General features: G+C 49.0%; 1 protein-coding gene across 3 annotated transcripts in view; it reads right to left on the bottom strand.

Moving 5' to 3' along the window:
• DHRSX (dehydrogenase/reductase X-linked) overlaps positions 1 to 20,025 on the bottom strand; it is a 296,752-nt gene that overhangs the window by 3,412 nt on the left and 273,315 nt on the right. For 2 of the 3 annotated variants that reach the window (XM_055107106.3, XM_055107105.2), the window contains one exon: positions 19,376 to 19,583. The exons of the other annotated variant lie outside the window; for it this stretch is intronic. In XM_055107106.3, the coding sequence (XP_054963081.1) occupies positions 19,376 to 19,583 (208 nt within the window). The remainder of the gene's footprint in view (positions 1 to 19,375; positions 19,584 to 20,025) is intronic. 3 annotated transcript variants of the gene reach the window in all.

Genomic DNA, 20,025 nt, shown 5'->3' with positions numbered 1-20,025 from the left:
TGCCCCAAATACCCGACCTGTGTCTTGACCATGTAGTATGATGCCTCCACCTGGAGAGGCCCCTGTGTTCTGCAGCTGCAGCTTAACCACTCCTGGGTTCTCCTGCATCGTCCCTATTGTTGAACAAACTCAGCACTCTCTGGAAGGAGGCTTCCTCTTTGTGGTTCCCCTGTGGGCAGTGTCTGGGGGCTTCTGTTTCTACCATATTTTGAAAAATCCTCTTATCTGAGTAAGAGTTCTTGGGCTATGCATATTCAATTGCGACACAAGTACTACCGTTTTAGGGGGCAAGATACCACCTGTGCTATGTTGAAAATGAGCTTGCAATTTCTAGAAGACAGCAAGCGCACTGTGCTGAAAATGTAGGTATTTCTGGGGACACAGAGAGGACGACGTGATAAAGTTGTATTGGATGATTTTTTTTCTGTAAGAAAAACACACGCACACACATATTCATGTGCGCATGGTCACTTACATGCTGACATGCACACATACATTCGTATGTACTCACATGCACACAAATATATACACACATATGGACACACACTCATGCATACACGCACACACATGCACACCTACTTGCACATGCATACTCACACTCATTCACATGCACACATGCTCACTCATTTACATGTACACAAACTCACATGAACACATGCTCACACTCATTCACATGCACACATGCTCACATATACTCATTCACATGCACAGATTTGCATGCACACAGCTCACACGCACACATGCTCACACACATGTACACACATTCACATGCACACACACATGCTCACACTCATTCACATGCACACAGCTCACACAGATGCTCACATATTCACATGCACACACTAATTCACATGCACACAGCTCACACATGCACACACATTCACATGTACACACATTCACATGCACTCACACATGCACACATGCTCACTCATTCACATGCACACAGCTCACACACATGCACACAGCTCACACATGCACACTCACATGCACATTCACATGTACACATTCACATGCACTCACACATGCACACATGCTCATTCACATGCACACAGCTCACACACATGCACACTCACATGCACTCACATGCACACATTCACATGCACTCACACATGCACACAGCTCACACACATGCACACACTTTCACATTCACATGTACACACATTCACATGCACACATACACATGCACGCACCCTCATTCACAAGTATGCATACACACGCACACATGCTCACATACACTCATTCGCATGCACACATGCTCATCCACGTGTACATTCACATGCACACACACTCATTCACATGCATACTTATACACATGCAAACATGCTCATATACTCATTCGCATGCACACACTCATACACATGCACAGATTATTTATCCTGATATAATATTGCAAAATATGAAACCAAGGAGAGAGGCCTCAGGAGGAACCAGCCCTGCCCACACCTTGATCTTAGACCTCCAGCCTCCAGGACTGTGGGAGAATCAATGTATGTCGTTTCTAAGCCACCCAGTCTATGGTATTCTGTGACAGCAGCCAGAACTGGACTAAGACATGTCATAAGAAAAGGAGATGAGGACACAGACACACACAGAGGGACAACCCTGTGAGGACACAGGGAAAAGACGGCGTCTCCAAGCCCAGGAGAGAGACCTCAGGAGGAACCAGCCCTGCCCACACCTTGATGTCAGACTTCCAGCCTCCAGGACTGTGGGAGAGTCAACGTCTGTTGTTTATAAGCCACCCAGTCTATGGTATTCTGTAATAGCAGCCTGAAATGGACTGAGACAGCTCATAAGAAGAGGAGATGAGGAGAAAACAGACATGCACAGAGGGACGACCCTGTGAGGACACAGTGAGAAGACAGCATCTACAACCCAAGGAGAGAGGCCTCGGGAGGAGCCCGCCCAGCCCACACCTTGATCTTGGACTTCCAGCCTCCAGGACGGTGGGAAAATCAGTGTCTGTTGTCTAAGCTGCCCAGTCTATGGGACTTCAGGCTGGCAGCCCCGGCAGATGGAGACCAAGCCCAGGTGACTTCTCTCCTGACTGGGATCGGCGCAGGCTGCTGTGTGCATATGTCAAGAAAGCCTCTTTTCCAGGAAACAGGCAATTATACCCACACTTACCTGCTACCTCAAGAGTCAGGGAAGGGAGAGACTTCAGGAGCATGAGCAATTACTCGAGTTCCCCTGCCAAGTCATTTCAATCTCCTGTTGGTTACCTGGCTCATTCAGTCTGCCACACAGCTCTATTGCAAACAGAGCCCTCTGTGTTCATGGGACTGCTCAAGAACACCAAGGGTTCCTGCCAGCATTTGTCTCTCTAATGCCACGTTCTGCAAAGCAGACCTTGGACTGGCTCAGCCCTTTGTGATCTTTTTCCCCAAAGAAAACACCCGGAGCATGGCCAGGCGCGGTAGCTCACGCCTGTCACCCCAGCACTTTGGGAGGCCGAGGCAGGCGGATCACGAGGTCAGGAGATCAAGACCATCCTGGCTAACACAATGAAACCCCGTCTCTAATAAAAAACACAAAAAATTAGCCGGGCATGGTGGCGAGCGCCTGTAGTCCCAGCTACTCGGGAGGCAGGAGAATGGCGTGAACCCGGGAGGTGGGGCTTGCAGTGAGCCGAGATGGCGCCACTGCACTCCAGCCTGGGCGACAGAGCGAGATTCCATCTCAAAAAAAAAAAAGAAAAGAAAAAAAAGAAAACACCCAGACCATGGGCACGGTTTCTCATGTTAGGGCAGCACAGAGAATGTGACAGGTAGGGAAAACAGCAAAGCATCTCTTCTCGTTCTCAGAGTCGCTTTTGTTAGAGGGGAAGTTCTGGGACCTGTCTCAGAGCTGCTGCAGAATAAGAAGGGTTCGAGTCAGGCTTCCTCCTGCTGACAATGAAGACCTCAGTTTTCCCTCCGGAGGCAGCCCCTTTTCCTCCTAACTCCATGAAATGTCTTTCCGGAAGGTGCAGCTGGAGCACCCTGCACCTGCACCCCAGCCAGCCCTGCACCCACATCTGTACATGCCAGGCAGTGCTGAGAACCGGGCAGGAAGGGAGGGGACAGACGTGTCTGCACAGAATCCTGCACCTGCTGGGAACAACTCAGTGTCATCAGCTATGGCCTGGGTCAAAGCACCTTTGTTTTGGGTATTCAAAGGTCAGTGAAGGGTTGAGTGAAAGGGAAGGAGAAAGACAGAGAAACAAAAAAAATCAATGGAAGGAAGAAAGAGAAGGAGAAAGAAAAAGAGGAAGAAGAAAGGAGGAAATAGAGAAAGGAAAGAAGGAAGCATAAAAGGAGGGAAGGAAGGAGTGACACAGAGAGGGAGGGAGGGAGGCAGTAAGAAAGGAAGGAAGCAGAGAACAAGACAGAAAAGAGGGAAGGAAGGAGAGAGAAAGGAAGCAGAGAAGAAAGGAGAGAGGAAGAAAAAAGGGAGAAAGGAGGGAAGAAGGGAGGAAGGGAAGGATGAAAAAAGAAAAAAACAGGAAGGAAGCAAAGAAGGAAGGGAGGCAGGAAGGAAAGAGAGAGAAAGAAAAAAAAGAAGAGAAACAAAGAACCAAAGAGAAGGAAGGATGGGAGGGAGGGAGGGAGGGAAGGATGGGAGGGAGGGAGGGAGGAAGGGAGGAAGGGAGGAAGGAAGGGAGGGAGGGAGGGAGGAAGGGAGGGAGGGAGGAAGGGAGGGAGGGAGGGAGGAAGGGAGGGAGGGAGGAAGGAAGGGAGGGAGGAAGGAAGGGAGGAAGGAAGGGAGGGAGGAAGGGAGGGAGGAAGGGAGGGAGGGAGGAAGGAAGGGAGGGAGGAAGGGAGGGAGGGAGGGAGGAAGGAAGGGAGGGAGGGAGGAAGGAAGGGAGGAAGGAAGGGAGGGAGGAAGGAAGGGAGGGAGGGAGGAAGGGAGGGAGGGAGGGAGGAAAGAAGGGAGGGAGGAGGAAGGGAGGGAGGGAGGGAGGAAGGGAGGGAGGGAGGAAGGAGGGAGGAAGGGAGGGAGGGAGGGAGGAAGGAAGGGAGGAAGGGAGGGAGGGAGGAAGGAAGGGAGGGAGGGAGGGAGGAAGGGAGGGAGGGAGGAAGGGAGGGAGGAGGCAAGGGAGGGAGGGAGGGAGGGAAGGATGGGAGGAAGGAAGGAAGGGAGGAGGCAAGGGAGGGAGGGAGGGAGGGAGGAAGGGAGGGAGGGAGGAAGGGAGGGAGGAAGGGAGGGAGGGAGGAAGGAAGGGAGGAAGGGAGGGAGGGAGGAAGGAAGGGAGGGAGGGAGGAAGGAAGGGAGGAAGGAAGGGAGGGAGGAAGGAAGGGAGGAAGGGAGGAAGGAAGGGAGGGAGGGAGGGAGGAAGGGAGGGAGGAGGAAGGAAGGGAGGGAGGGAGGGAGGAAGGGAGGGAGGGAGGGAGGAAGGAGGGAGGAAGGAAGGGAGGGAGGGAGGAAGGAAGGGAGGAAGGGAGGGAGGGAGGGAGGGAGGGAGGAAGGGAGGGAGGGAGGAAGGAAGGAGGGAGGAAGGAAGGGAGGGAGGGAGGAAGGAAGGGAGGAAGGGAGGGAGGGAGGAAGGGAGGGAGGGAGGGAGGGAGGAAGGGAGGGAGGGAGGGAGGAAGGGAGGGAGGGAGGAAGGAAGGAAGGGAGGGAGGAGGCAAGGGAGGGAGGGAGGGAGGGAAGGATGGGAGGAAGGAAGGAAGGGAGGAGGCAAGGGAGGGAGGGAGGGAGGGAGGAAGGAAGGAAGGAAGGAAAAAAGGGAGGCAAAAGGAAGGACTGGAGGAAAAAAGAGAAGATAAGAGGAAGGGAGGGAGGAATTTATTCCTCAGAGCCTTTGCTGCATTTACCAATTCTGGTTCTGCCCCTATTTGACCAAATATCTGTGGTGACTCTGAGAACTCTGATTTCTAACATAAGGCAGATATTGTGAATTTGAAACAGCAAATCCCTTTTCTGTCATTCAAACCACGATTTCCTTTTTGTTAGAGCTCCTGTTCTCCAGATAGCACCCAGGGCACACAGAGATATTTGCCTGTGACTCTTCAAAGAGCTTCAGAAAGCTGTTCCCTCTGAACTCCACACTTAACTTGTATTAGACGTGCTGGGCTTTGCAGAAGAGACACACACAGGGCTTCCCTTTGTCCTTGGGACGGGTCCCCTGTGCTGTCTGCAAGGAAACTACCTAACGCTCCACTGCCAGGAGCAGAGGGCAGCAGGAATGGCATCACCCGGGATGTCTCCTAGGGAGGAGGCTAGCAGGGCTTGGGCGGCAAACGCTCAGCTCTCTGCAAGGCACGCAGAGGCTCGTTGGCCTTCTGTAAACGTTGCTATTTGAATGCAGACGCTGTTGGTAGATCCTTGAGATGTGCTGAGAGACATCTGAGGGCACATGTATTTATTTTAGCACCATCCACATCTTACGGCAGAAACTCACACTCAGGGAAGTGGCTGGCAAGTAAAGAGACTCCTAGCTGAGCTTCCCAAGGAGAGTTTCCACGCCCCAAAGTTGTGGAAGAGGGGACGGAGTAATGCTGTGGTCAAAGAGAAATTCAGAGACTTCTGCCCAGGCTCAGCTGCCTTCCTGGAAGAATGTTCTGAACATTCTACAAAGGCCACACTTCCTCTCCATACCTCTGCTCCAGCCACCCAGGGATCCTGCTGCTTCTGCCACGATGTCCCCTGCCTCTTGCCTCTCTGTACCTGCTGCTTGCTCCTTCTGGAATGTTCTGGAAAATAGGTTTCGGGGCTGGATGTTTTCTGGGATGCTGACTCACACGCAAATCATAGGGTGATATAATGTGTGCGTGTGTGTGTGCACAGATATGCATAGGTACGCATGTATGTGGATGTGTGTGTACTTGTGGGTAGATGTGTATTGTATGATTGTATGTGCATGTCTGTATGTATGTGTATATGTATGTGCACGTGCATGAATGCACATGTTAATGGCTACGTGTGTGTATTCATGCATGTGTTTGGATAAATATATGTGCATGCATGTGTGTGGGGGCACAGATGTGTGGGTATGTGCCTGCGTGTGTTTGCACATGTGTATATGTATACATGCATGTGAATGTGTACTTGAGGGATGTGTATTGTATGAGTGTATGTGCATGTCTGTATGTATATGGATATGTGTGAGTACATGTACGTACATGCATGTGCATGAATGCACATGTGAATATGTGCATGTGTGTATAGGAATATACATTTGCATAAATGTGTGCATGTGTGTTTGCTCATGCATATGTGCACACATGCATGTGGGCACAGATGTGTGGATATACGCATGTCTGTGTGCATGGGTTTGCACGTGTATATGTGCATGTGTGTCTATGCATGTGAAGGTGTGTGTGCATTTATGCACGTGAGCATGTGTGCACATACTATGCATGTGTGGGAGGGGTGCAGGTGCGTGCATGTGTTTGCATCTATATGTGTGTATTTGTACATGTGTGCATGTATATGTGTGCATGAGTGTGCACATGTGTACGTGCACACACGTGTTCTCAACTCCCCAATGAGAGCTGTGGGTTGTGCTAAACTTCTAGGGATGTTTCATGGCTTCAGTGACCACCTGAAGCAGAGAGGATTAAGAAAACCTTCCTCTAACTACAATCTCGTAAGACACACACACAAACCTGCTCTTACCAGGAATAAACACTCACCTGACAGACAACAGAGAGGAGATGGCTTGTGCTGTTTAATGTCAGGTAACACAGGTCTTCGGTGGGCTCTGTGATGATTGATTTCATGTATCAATTGGCTGGGCTATGGTGCCCAGACATTTGGTCAAGCACCAGACTGGGTAGTTTGTGGATATCATTAACATTTACAAATCAGTTGCATTTAAGCAGAGGAGAGGACGGTTCACAATGTGGGTGGGCCTCACCTCATCAGGAGAAGGCCTTCACAGCAAACACTGACACTTACTAGAAAAGGAATTGCACTCCAGACTGTAACAGGGCAATCCTGCCTGAGTGTCCAGCCTGCCCTGCAGATTTTAGGCTCAAGGCTGCAATGTCAAATCTTGTCCAGGTCTCCAGCCTGGCAGCCAGCCTACCAATTTTGGACTTGCCTGCCCCTACAATCCCAAGAGTCAATTAAAGTAAATCTTTCTCTATGCATAGATCCTATTGGTCCTGTTTTTCTTGAGAACTGCGACTAATACAAAATTGAGCGGTCTCAATGGCAGAGAGTCTGGGCATTCTGAAACCAGGAAGAAATGCCGGGCTCCAGGAATGATCTTGGCTCATCTCTTAGCTTGAGTCACTGGAAGGTCTAGCACAGAGACCTTCAATCAAAAGCACAGAGACTGCTGGCTGGCTTTAAGGCTGCACCAAAGGAGGGCATTTATCCACTCAAGGGAGGAAGTTTCCCATCCAAAGAGGATGCTTCTTTTTAGGGTGGCAGCCTCAGAGCCTATGACGTCTTTGTTCCTGGGGAGTCTGTTAGAGCCACCAGAGAGTCCATCACAGACATACCCTGTGGAAAGGAGAGACGGCATCTCCTCGGACAAAACGGCCCTTCCCAGTTCTGTCACTTCTGTGGCATTTCCGATGTGTACCTCAAACTGATCTGGGTGGCATCACCTCTGAGCCCGAGAGAACCTCCCTCTTTCCCTCCCTCTCTCTCACGCCCTTCTTCTTCCTACTTTGCTTCCTCTTCCTTTTTCTCTTGTTCTCTGTCTATTCCTCTTTCTCTTCCTCCCCCATCGTATCCTCCTCCTTTTTTCCCCTTATTCTCCTTTCCCGTCTCTTTCTCCCTTTCTCTTCTCTGCCTTCTCTTCTTCTTCCTTTTGTCTTTCTCCTCGTTTCTCCTCTTCTTGCCTTTTCGCTCTCTATTCCTCTTTTTCTCCTCCTTCATCTTCTCTTCTTCTTCCTTTTGTCTTTCTCCTCGTTTCTCCTCTTCTTGCCTTTTCGCTCTCTATTCCTCTCTTTTCTCCTCCTTCATCTTCTCTTCTTCCTCCTCCACCTCCTCTTCCTCCTTTCTGCCTTATCCTCCTCCTGTTCTATCCCTCTCTCCCCTTCCTCTTCCTTTCTCCTCATTTTCTCCCTCTTCTTCCTCCTCCTCCTCTTTCTTCCCCTTATCTTCTTCTTTTTCTCTATCTTTCTCTTCCTTCCTCTTCTCTCCTCCTTCTCTTCTTTTCTTTCTGCCCTTCTTTCCTTTTCTCTATTCCTCCCTTTTCCTCCTCCTTCACTTCTTCCTTCTCCTCCTCCTTCATCTTCTCCTCCTCCTTCTTCCTTCTCCTCCTCCCTTCTTACTTCTCCTTCACCTTCTCCTCCTCCTTCATCTTCTCCTCCTCCTTCTTCCTTCTCCTCCTCCCTTCTTACTTCTCCTTCATCTTCTCCTCCTCCTTCTTCCTTCTCCTCCTCCCTTCTTACTTCTCCTCCTTCATCTTCTCCTCCTCCTTCTTCCTTCTCCTCCTCCCTTCTTACTTCTCCTCCTTCCTTCTCCTCCTCCCTTACTTCTCCTTTTTCTCTTTCTATCCCTCTGTCTTCCTCCTTTTATTTTTTCTCCTTTTCCTCATCTTCCTTTTTCTCTCTCTCCCTTCCTCCTCTTCCCCTTCCTCTTTCTCCTCTCTCTCTGCCCCTCTATTATCAATTTACAGTATAATCCAGCTTTTCCTAAAAAAAAAAACTAGACAACCTTCACACTACACTCTTCTGTTTCTAAAAGTCTTCCTCTGAATCGAAATCACTCTTGTTCACTTGTGTGAGGCTGGGGGATTCCTGAATGAACTGTTATCCACTTGTTTTGAAAACAACAACAACAACAACAACTAAAGCAACACAACTTCCTTTAGGATTCATATAGACTATTCATATGGAATTACCGAGAGCTATCTTCTTTTGTCCACAGCCCCAAAGCTGGGGCTCAATCCCCTGCAGTCCTGGGGTCTGGGGTCCTCACACTTAGCACTCAAGAGAATGGGCCAGAGAGCTTGTAAAAACAACTGCACCCCTGGTATTTCTAACTCACTGGATCTTACGAGGCCCAAGAATCACCATTTTTTAAATTTTTTATTATTTATTTATTTATTTGACATGCCAGGGCTGGAGTGCAGTGGCATGATCTTGGCTCACTGCAACCTCCGCCTCCCAAGTTCAAGCAATTCTCCTGCCTCAGCCTCCCGAGTAGCTGGGATTACAGGCGCCTGCCACTACATCCAGCTAATTTTTTGTATTTTTAGTAGAGACAGCATTTCACCATTTGGCCAGGCTGGTCTCGAACTCCTGACCTCATGATTCGCCCATGTCAGCCTCCAAAAGTGCTGGGATTACAGGCATGAGCCATCGTGCCCGACCCAAGAATCTGCATTTCTAACGAGCTCCCAGAGGCTGCTGGTCTCAGAGACCACGCTGGGAACCCCACTCATTCTAGCTTCTTATGCAGCTCTGCAAACTATACACCATGGGCAAAATTCAGCCTGTACCTGTTTCTGTACAGGCTACTAGCTAAGAATGGTTTTATACTCTTCAAGTGTTGTTAAGAAAAAGAAAGAAAGAAAGAAAGAAATATGCCAAAGAGACTAGAGGTGGCCCACGAAGACTAAGACACTTCCTATCTGGCCGACCTCCTGTATAGAGCAAGGAACTGTGGCTTCGCGGCAGAATTTCATTATCTGCCCCTGTGCAGCTGTGGCTGACAGGCGCTGTCTTCCACACATTCTCGGAGTGATGAAGTGGGCTTGCTTGGTGACGCCTTGTGCAGGGAAATCAAAGTTGCCTTCTGAATACACAAGACGGTCCTGTAAATCATGCTCCCTGTGGCTTAAATAACACATCCTGTTTTATCTACAGCTTTTTTTTTTTTTAAATGACAATCTTTAGAGACTGGCAAGAGGACAGAAGATGTATAAATGCGAACCCAAATCCAAGAACGCAGTGTGTTCCCTTTTAACAGACACAAGAGCATCTTTGAAATTCCAGACGCCCGCCTGGGGGGCGCTGGGGAGACGGTGCAGCAACATTTATGGTAAAATCTGCATCAAGCCACTCTTGAGTCCCGGAGAGTGTTGGAGCTGCAAGCTACAGAAACCATTTCAACTTCATTCAGTCCAATGAATGTTTATTAAATGCTCACCTGTATTTTGCCAGCTCTTGGGGCAAAGGAAGAGAATTTCAGAAATAACCCCTGCTGCCCGGGAGCTTCCAATAGACATGGGTAGTGGGTGGATGGTGAGGCACAAGTGCAGGAAAAAAAAAAAAGATGAAACACACACAAAATAGAAGATAGAGTTTCAAGTGTACTAAATAGAGCCACAAGCAATATAGTCAGAGAGAGGAATGAATGGCTCATAATTACATAATTACACAGAGCTTTACAGTGGAGAAAATGGTTTCCCATATATTCTCTCGGCAATGTTCACAACACTCTTATGTGATATTATTATCCAGAATTAACAAATTAGAAAAATGAGAGGCATAGCAGGGAAGGAGAGGAGAAGGGAGCTGTTGCAGGAAATAGCCACTGCCTGATTCTTCCAGGGACCCCTCCCTCGTCATCTCCCTTCTTTCTCTGCTTTGCTATCATGAGCCCTGATCCATGCACACAGCTGGATCCATGCACGTGCATTCAATATCTCCCTCTCTGCCTTCACCCATGCACACAGCCCTGATCCATGCACACAGCTGGCTCCATACACATGCATTCTGCAGCTGCCTCCCTGCCTGCATCCATGCACACAGCCCTGATCCACGCACACAGCTGGCTCCATGCATGTGCATTCAATATCTCCCTCCCTGCCTTCATCCATGCACACAGCCCTGATCCATGCACACAGCCCAGATCCATGCACACAGCTAGACCCACACACACACATTCAGCACCTCCTTCCCTGCCTTCCAGGCACAGAGCCCTGATCCACGCACACAGCTGCTGTAGGTTTTTTGCAGTAGTATTCAGAACAGCAAAGATATGCAATCAACCTAAGTGTCTGTCAGCAGAGGACTGGCTAATATAAAGAAAGTACAGTATAGTATATACACACCATGGAATATTATGCAGTCATATCAAAGAATGAAATCATGTCTTTTGCAGTGACATGGACAAACACTGCACGTTTCCACTTTTTATTTTATTATTTTACTTTTTATTTTTTGAGACGGAGTCTCACTCTGTTGCCCAGGCTGGAGTGCAGTGGCACGATCCCGGCTTACTGCAGTCTCTACCTCCCGTGTTCAAGCGATTCTCCTGCCTCAGCTTCCCAAGTAGCTGGGACTACAGGCGTGTGCCACCATGCTTGAGCTAATTTTTGTATTTTTAGTAGAGACGGGGTTTCACCATATTGGTCAGGCTGGTCTTGAACTCATGACCTCAGGTGATCCACCCGCCTCAGCCTCCCAAAGTGGGGATTACAGGCATGATCCACCATGCCCGGCCTGTTTCCACTTTCTAAGGTCCCTAGAGTTGTCAGATTCATCAAGACAGAAGGCAGAATGGTGTTGCTAGGAGCTAGGAACAGCAGGGAAATTGGAAGTTGTATTTTAATGGAAACAGAGCTTCAGTTTGAAAAGCGGGCCGTTCTCCTAACAAACAACTCAGATACTGAAAGTCAAACACTGATCCTGCCATGTTCTCACTTGCAGGTGGGAGTTCACCAGTGGGTCTACACAGACACAGAGGGTGGATTGACGATGAGGACCCTGAAAGGTGGGAGGTTGGCAGGAGGTGGAGGATGAAAAAAATCACCTACAGGTATAGTATTCACAGCTGGGGTGAGGGGTTCACTAGAAGCCGGGACTTCACTGCTGTGCGATGTCTCCATGCAAGAAATCCGAACCTGTACTCCTTAAATTTATAATAAATAACTGAATCAATAAATACATAAGCCGGGCTGGGCGCGGTGGCTCACACCTGTCATCCCAGCACTTTGGGAGGCCGAGGCCGGCGGATCACAAGGTTAAGAGATCAAGACCATCCCGGCCAACATGGTGAAACCCCATCTCTATTAAAAATATAAAAATTAGCTGGGTGTGGTGAGACATGCCTATAATCCCAGCTACTCGGGAGGCTGAGGCAGGAGAATCGCTTGAACCCGGGAGGCAGGTGTTGCAGTGAGCCAAAATCATGCCACTACACTCCAGCCTGGGCAACAGAGCATCTCAGAAAAAAAAAAAAAAAAAAAAGGAAACAAAAAAAGAAATCCGCACCTGTACTCTTTAAATTTATAATAAATAAGCAAATCAATAAATACATAAGCCAGGACGGGCGCGGTGGCTCACACCTGTCATCCCAGCACTTTGGGAGGCCGAGGCGGGCAGATCACGAGGTCAAGAGATCAAGACCATCCTGGCCAACATGGTGGAACCCCATCTCTATTAAAAATATAAAAATTAGCTGGGTGTGGTGGGACATGCCTATAATCCCAGCTACTCGGGAGGCTGAGGCAGGAGAATCGCTTGAACCTGGGACGCAGGGGTTGCAGTGAGCCAAGATCGCGCCATTGTACTCTAGCCTGGGTGACAGGGCGAGACTCCGTCTCAAAATAAATAAATAAAATAAATAAATCCGCACCTGTACTCCTTAAATTTATAATAAATAAGTGAATCGATAAATACATAAGCCAATTGGTGAGATGACCCATAAAGACAGACAAAGCTTTGTGAGGGGAAAGCAAGCGCCCCGGAGAAGCCCTGTCTTCGGAGGTTTTGGCGCAGGCCTGAATGAAGGGAAGGAGAGGGATTGGATACCTGGGGGAAGGGCATGCGTGGAGGAGGAAACAGCCAGGGCTGAGGCCTGCACATTGCAGGGAAAGGGTGAAGTCCCTGGTGGCTCTACCTGGAGCAATTTCTTCTTATTTTTTCTTTTTTTGAGATGGAGTTTCACTCTTGTCACCCAGGCTGGAGTGCAGTGGCGCGATCTCGGCTCACTGCAACCTCCTGCTCCCGGGTTCAAGCGATTCTCCTGCCTCAGCCTCCCGAGTAGCTGGGATTACAGGCGTCCGCCACCACGCCTGGCTAATTTCTGTATTTTTAGTAGAGACAGGGTTTCACCACGTTGGCCAGGCTGGTCTCGAACTCCTGGCCTCATGTGATCCACCCGCCTCAGCCTCCCAAAGTACTGGGATGACAGGCGTGAGCCACTGCACCCGGCCACCTGGAGCATTTTCAGTGGAGCACGGGGGACTGGAAGTGAATTGTATGAGCAATTCCTGTATGGGGATTTGCTGCAGCGGAGACTGTAGTCAGGGACAGTCCCCAGGGGAAATAGAAGGTCCAGAGAGGGTGGTTAGATTTGTTTATTAATAAAAAAAAAAGAAATGGGGGGGCTGGGTATGGTGTCTCATGCCTGTAATCCCAGCACTTCGGCAGGCTGAGGCAGGCGGCTCACTCGAGACTGTGAGTTCGAGATCAGCCTGAGTAACATATCGAAACCCCATCTCTACTGAAAATGTAAAAATTAGCCAGGTGTGCTGGGAGGTAGCTGAGGTCCCAGCTACCCAGGAGGATGAGGCCGAATTGCTTGAACCCAGGAGGCGGAGGTTGCAGTGAGCCGAGATCGCACCACTGCACTCCAGCCTGGGCAACAGAGAGAGGTTCCATCTTAAAAAAAATAAAAATAAAAAAATTCCCAGTACCTGCATCCTTGACTTGATTAATTAACCTGTCACCCTCTCGGCACGTCAATCCAAGTTCCAATCAACCCTAAGACACACTTTCATTAGACCGCATGGCGGATACAAATACATGCTTAAGACAAGCAATGATACGAGCGGTCTACTTCATGGTGAAGTGGGAGCAGTCTACACTGCAAATTTGTTCATTTTGATGGCAGGCCTGATCACATGATTTCAAAGTGGTCAGGACTTGCTGGACATGAGCCCTGTATGGTGGAGCTGATACACTCAGCATTTACAATAGCTTTCTTTTTTTTTTTTTTTTTTTTTTTTGAGATGGAGTTTCGCTCTTGTCGCCCAGGCTGGAGTGCAGTGGCACGATCTGGGCTCACCACAATTTCCGCCCCTGGGTTCAAGCGATTCTCCTGCCTCAGCCTCCTGAGTAGCTGGGATTACAGGTGACTGCCACCACGCCTGGCTAATTTCTGTATTTTTAGTAGAGACGAGGTTTCTCCATGTTGGTTAGGCTGGTCTTGAACTCCCAACCTCACGTGATCCTCCCCCTCAGCCTCCCAAAGTGTTGGGATTACAGGCGTGAGCCACCACTCCCAGCCGATAGCTCTTTTTTGTAACACCCATTGATCTTGAGACAACTGAGGTGGGAAGAGAGGTAATAGCCACGTTCATTTGCTCCCTAGGAGGGGTATACATTGTAGGGGGTTACTGAGTTTCATTGATGAAGCTGCGAGGAGCTTCCTAGAGGTCTGAAGAGCACACATGCCCTCTGAAATACTAAGCTACTCTCCTACTGAGGCTGAGACCATCTGCATGTCTCAGCATGAAGAATGGCCTGATGCATTTGTATACAGGACAAATCAAACCTCTCATCTTTATAAATGCACAAATCATAATCCCAACACTTTGGGAGGCCACAGCAGGAGGATCGCTTGGGGCTAGGAACTGGAGACCCGGCTGGACAACATAGCAAGAACCCGGCTCTACCAAAAAATTAAAAAAAATTAGCCAGGCATGCTGGTGCATTCGTGTAGTCCCAGCTACTCAGGAGGTGGAGGTGGGGTGATCATTTCAGTCCAGCAGGTCGAGGCTGCTGTGAGCTGTGATTGTACCACTGCACTCCAGCCTGGGTGACAGGGCGAGACCCCATCTCAAAAACAAACCAATCGACCTCCTAGTTTTTCTTCTGGTACTGACTGGTCGCCCAGGTTACTGGCCGTGAATTTGGAATCGAGTCCATGTGTTCTGATGAGACAGAGGATAGAGGTTTCAGAGTGACATACAACCATGCCCTCAGATGATATGAAACATCACAGAGATATGTATGTCACACAGATTCTCCCCAGGGACCCTGGACAGATCCTGCAAGGTTTTTCTTCTTTCTTTTTTTTTTTTTTTTTTGAGACGGAGTTTCACTCTTGTCACCCAGGCTGGAGTGCAATGGCGCCATCTCGGCTTACTGCAACCTCCGCCTCCTGGGTTCCAGCAATTCCCCTGCCTCAGCCTCCCGAGTAGCTGGAATGACACACACGCGCCACCACACTCGGCTAATTTTTTTTTTTTTTTTTTAATAGAGATGGTGTTTCACCATGTTTGACAGTCTGGTCTCGAACTCCTGACCTCAAGTAATCCGCTCACCTCAGCCTCCCAAAGTGCTGGGATTACAGGCATGAGACACGGCACCCAGCTGATCTTCCAAGTCTTAATATACAATGCATGCATGCATGCGTACACACTAGTAAATAATACATACACAGCAATACAGAATTATCATTACAAAGACAGCATCAAGCTACTGCACCTGTATAGCCTTTTCTTTAAAATTCTTACATTATTTTAATTTCATTTCCAGGCTAATGCATATTCTTCTGCTCTATAATTTTAAAGTTTCCCCAATGTTGTCTCTTATATAAAGGCAGTATCACTCGAGCAATGCCCCGTGGTTATTTTTAATCCAAATTTGCAGATGATGATCAAAGGATTAAAGAATGATTCATGTGGCTAAAGTTGCAGTTTGCTTGTTAAATATTTAGAAAAAAATAATGTCAAGGCCAGCCATGGTGGCTTATGCCTGTCATCCCAGCACTTTGGGAGGCAGAGGTGGGAGAATCACTTGAGGCCAGGATTTCAAGGTTGCAGCCAGTGATTGTGTCATAATCCCAGCACACAAGACCAACCTGGGCGAACAGCAAGATGCCGTCTCTACAAAAAAAAAAAAAAAAAAATGCACTGCAGCCAGGGTGACAGAGCAAGACCTGGTCTCTAAAAAATTTAAAAGAGGCCGGGCGTGGTGGCTCACGCCTGTAATCCCAGCACTTTGGGAGGCCGAGGCAGGAGGATCACGAGGTCAGGAGATCAAGACCATCCTGGCCAACATGGTGAAACCGCGTCTCTACTAAAAAAAAAAAAAAAAAAAAAAAAAAAAAAAATTAATTAGCCAGACGTGGTGGCGGGCACCTGTGGTCCCATTTACTCGGGAGGCTGAGGCAGGAGAACGGCATGAACCTGGGAGGCGGAGCCTGCAGTGAGCTGAGATCGCGCCAACGCACTCCAGCCTGGGCAACAGAGCGAGACTCAGTCTCAAAAAATAAAATAAAATAAAATAAAATAAAAAAACAGCAGATGCTCTCCTTGGATACTGAAGTCAGTCTCGGAGGCATTCATGGGGGTTTTATAAGGATGAAATGTATCCTAGTGTTGGTGTATCGCCAGCGAATACTTAGTGCTTAATCAAATAACTAATATTTTGAAATTCCTTTGCTTGAGGAGTTAGAGATGTGAAGAACAACAGATCAGAAAGCAAACTGCAAAATAAGGGATATACAGCTGGGCGCGGTGGCTCACACCTGTAATCCCAGCACTTAGGGGGGCCGAGGTGGGCGGATCACCCGAAGTCAGGAGTTCGAGACCAGCCTGGGCAACATAGTGAAACCCCGTCCCTACTAAAAACACAACACTTAGCCAGGCTTGATGGCAGGTGCCTGCAGTCCCAGCTACTCAGGAGGCTGAGGCAGGAGGATCACTTGAACCCGGGAGGCGGAGGTTGCAGTGAGCTGAGATCGCACCAGTGCACTGCAGCCTGGTGACAGAGCGAGACTCTATCTCAAAAAAAAAAAAAAGAAAAAGAAAAAGAAAAAAAGAAATTCCTTTGCTTGAGGAATGAGAGATTCGAAGAACAACTGATAAGAAAGCAAACTGCAAAATAAGGGAAGTAATTAATCCCCTCAAAAAGTCCACACTGGGGGCGGGCAGCTCGTATCATGAGAGACTTTCAGACGAAATCAAGAGCAATGCCAGGAGTCCAACAGGGAGAAAAGAGAATTTGTAACCAAGCTCATTAATTCCAAAGCTTGATGAAACAGACAATTACCTAAAGGGAAAAGCTGTAGCTGTCTAAACTGACTCAGAAAGAGGTGGGAAACTTCAACAAGCAGTAGACGCCCAAGGAATTTTGAAAGCTGAGTTAGAATCGCTCTTCCGAAAATTCCTCAACCCATGCGGTTTTGAAGGTGAATCGTGGCGGTGTTTCGAAAGCAGACACTTTTAAAAATGCTAATTAGGCGATTCTGCAATGTAAAGGGAGAAATAGAAAAGCTTCTCAAGGTTCTTTCTTTGTTTTGTAAACAAATTATTAAAACTTTAGTATCCCGACTTGAGATAGATAGGAAAGAAAGTAAATCTATAGCTCCCAGATACATATCACTTCAAAAGACCTCAAGGGGGACAGGCACGGTGGCTCACTACTGTATCCCAGCTCTTTGGGAGACCGAGGCGGGCAGATTACTTGAGGTAGGTCAGGAGTTTGAGACCAGCTTGGCCAACGTGGCGAAACCCTGTCTTTACTAAAAATACAAAAACTAGCCGGGCATGGTGGCGCACACCTGCAATCCCAGCTACTCAGGAGGCTGAGGCAGCAGAATCACTTGAACCCGGGAGGCAGAGGCTGCAGCGAGCTGAGATCACACCACGGCACTCCAGCCTGGGTGATAGAGCTAGACTCCATCTCAAACAAACAAACAAACAAACAAACTCAAGGGAATGGCTGGGGCATGAAATCTTGCAGTGCTTAAGAAGTTAATGCATCACGACAATGAAGATCATTGCAGAAATGTGGGAGCTTTCCCCTGCTGGGTCTTAAAAACCAACACCCCAAAGTACGGTGCTTTGTCCTGCTGAACTGAAGAAGCCTCACGATCTCTCTAACCTCCCCCTCCTGGTTCCTCTGTGTCTCCCGATGCACAGGATGAAGCTGTTCTCTGAAGTTCCCTGAAGTCTGGACATGTCAGAGAAGGAAAAATGACTAGTGTCCCCTTCCCTGAGTTTCTGAACCCACATCGCGGAGGAAAGACTGATGTCTGTCAACAGCCCTGCAGAGACTCCTCATAAACCACTGTCTGTTCTTAGGGTTCCACAGCCTCTGTCCCTGCAGAGACTCGCCATAAACCATTATCTGAGGCCAGGCGCAGTGGCTCACACCTATCATCCCAGCACTTTGGGAGCCCGAGGCGGGTGGATCACCTGAGGTCCAGAGTTCGTGACCAGCCTGGCCAGCATGATGAAACCCCGTCTCTACTAAAAATACAAAATTAGCCGGGCGTGGTGTCACATGCCTGTAATCCCAGCTACTGGGGAGGCTGAGGCAGGAGAATCGCTTGAACCCGGGAGGCGGAGGTTGCACTGGGCAGAGGTCCCGCCACTGCACTCCAGCCTGGGCAACACAGAGCGAAACCCCGTCTCAAAAAAAACAAGCAAACAAACAACAATAACAAAAAACATTATCTGTTTTCGGGCCACTGTACATTGTTCAAACCCATTGACTTCTCTTAAAAATCATTTACTATTTGGAACCCTATATTCACCCCCAATTCCCCACTCCCCTTCCCCTAAGAAGAAGAGGACACAAGCGTCTGTACCCCTTTGTGTAATGGGGCAATTCCTCTGACATTCCCCTCCATGGATGAGAATACATTTGCCTGTCATTTCCTTTATTCATGTTTCAAAAAAGGCAACTGTATTTTGTGCGTTGATTTTTCAGCAAACCTTCAAATGGCAAAGGGGGATGTTTTTCCCTTGGCCCCTACCACAGCAGCCCCAAAGGGTCTCCAGCTCGTAAGAAGATTCATTTATGGGCGCTACCTAGCTACACAGCGTCACCAACCGAGCTCGCAGACAACCAAGGCTTTGGGGTGAGAATGTACAAATACATCACCGAACCCAAGCACCCAGCACCGCACACGCAGCCTGGAAGTGGTTGTGTCAGAGCTGTGTGAACCAGCGTGACTCCATCTTGAATAGGGGCTGGGTGACACGAGGCTGAGACCTGCTGGGCTGCATTCCCAGACGGTTAAGGCATGCTAAGTCGCAGGATGAGGTAAGAGGTTGCTACAAGGTACAGGTCATAAAAACCTTGCTGATACAACAGGTTGCAGTAAAGAAGCCGGCCAAAACCCACAAAAAGCAAAACGGCGACAAGAGTGACCTCCGGCTGTCGTCACGGCTACATTCCCACCAGCGCCAGGACAGTTACAAATGCCATGGCAATGTCAGGAAGTTACCCTCTACGGTCTACAAAGGGGAGGCATGAAGAATCCCCCCCTCGTTTAGCATATCATCAAGAAATCACCGTAAAAATGGCCCACCAGCGGCCGCTGGGGATGCTTTGCCGTGGAGGAGCCATTCATTTACTCCTCTACCTTCTCAATAAACTTGCTTCTCTTTCCACCACAGGCCCGTCCTCAATTCTTTCTTGCACGAGATCCAAGAACCCTCCTTCGGGGCCTGGATGGGGGACCCCCTTTCCTGTAGCATCTTCAGGTGCAGCCGTGAATCAGAGAAGCAGAAGGGGCTTACCTTGAAAAGCAACCAGCCGAGAAGCTTCTTCGCCAGACGGGTGGCCCAGAACACGTGCTTGTAGAGGTCCGTGTTGACCACCCCGGGGTCCACCACGTTGGCGGTCACGTGGCTTCCCTCAGCCGCCAGCAGCCGCTGGAGGTGGTAGGTGAACAGGACAAGGGCCAGCTTGCTCTGGGCGTAGGCTGCGTGGGGTGAGTAGCAGGCACTGTGGGGCAAGCAGGAGAAGGTGTCAGAGGCTGACGGCGTTCACGCCTAAGTGCCTCATCCCGGCAGCATCTGTACCTGCGGCCACGGCCACGTCTATACGCAGCCACCTCCCCTAGACCCCTGTGTGATGATGCCATCTGTTGGCCAGTTTTCCAACGCGTGTGGACTTTTCTAGTTCACCTTTTTATTATAAATTCATCCCTTAATTGTATTGGGGTCAGAGATGTTAAATTATGTTACTAATTATTTATTTATTTTTGAGACAGAGTCCCACTCTGTCGCCCAGGCTGGAGTGCAGTGGTGCAACCTTGGCTCACTGCAACCTCCACCTGCCCGGTTCAAGTGATTCTCCTGCCTCAGCCTCCCCAGTAGCTGGGACTACAGGTGCCCGCCACCACACCCTGCTAATTTTTTGTATTTTCAGTAAAGATGGGAGTTTT

Source organism: Pan paniscus, chromosome Y (genome assembly GCF_029289425.2).
Source record: "Pan paniscus chromosome Y, NHGRI_mPanPan1-v2.0_pri, whole genome shotgun sequence".
Taxonomy (NCBI): domain Eukaryota; kingdom Metazoa; phylum Chordata; class Mammalia; order Primates; family Hominidae; genus Pan; species Pan paniscus.
The sequence above is the reverse complement of the archived record's forward strand: the minus strand, read 5'-3'. Positions and strand labels throughout refer to the sequence as shown.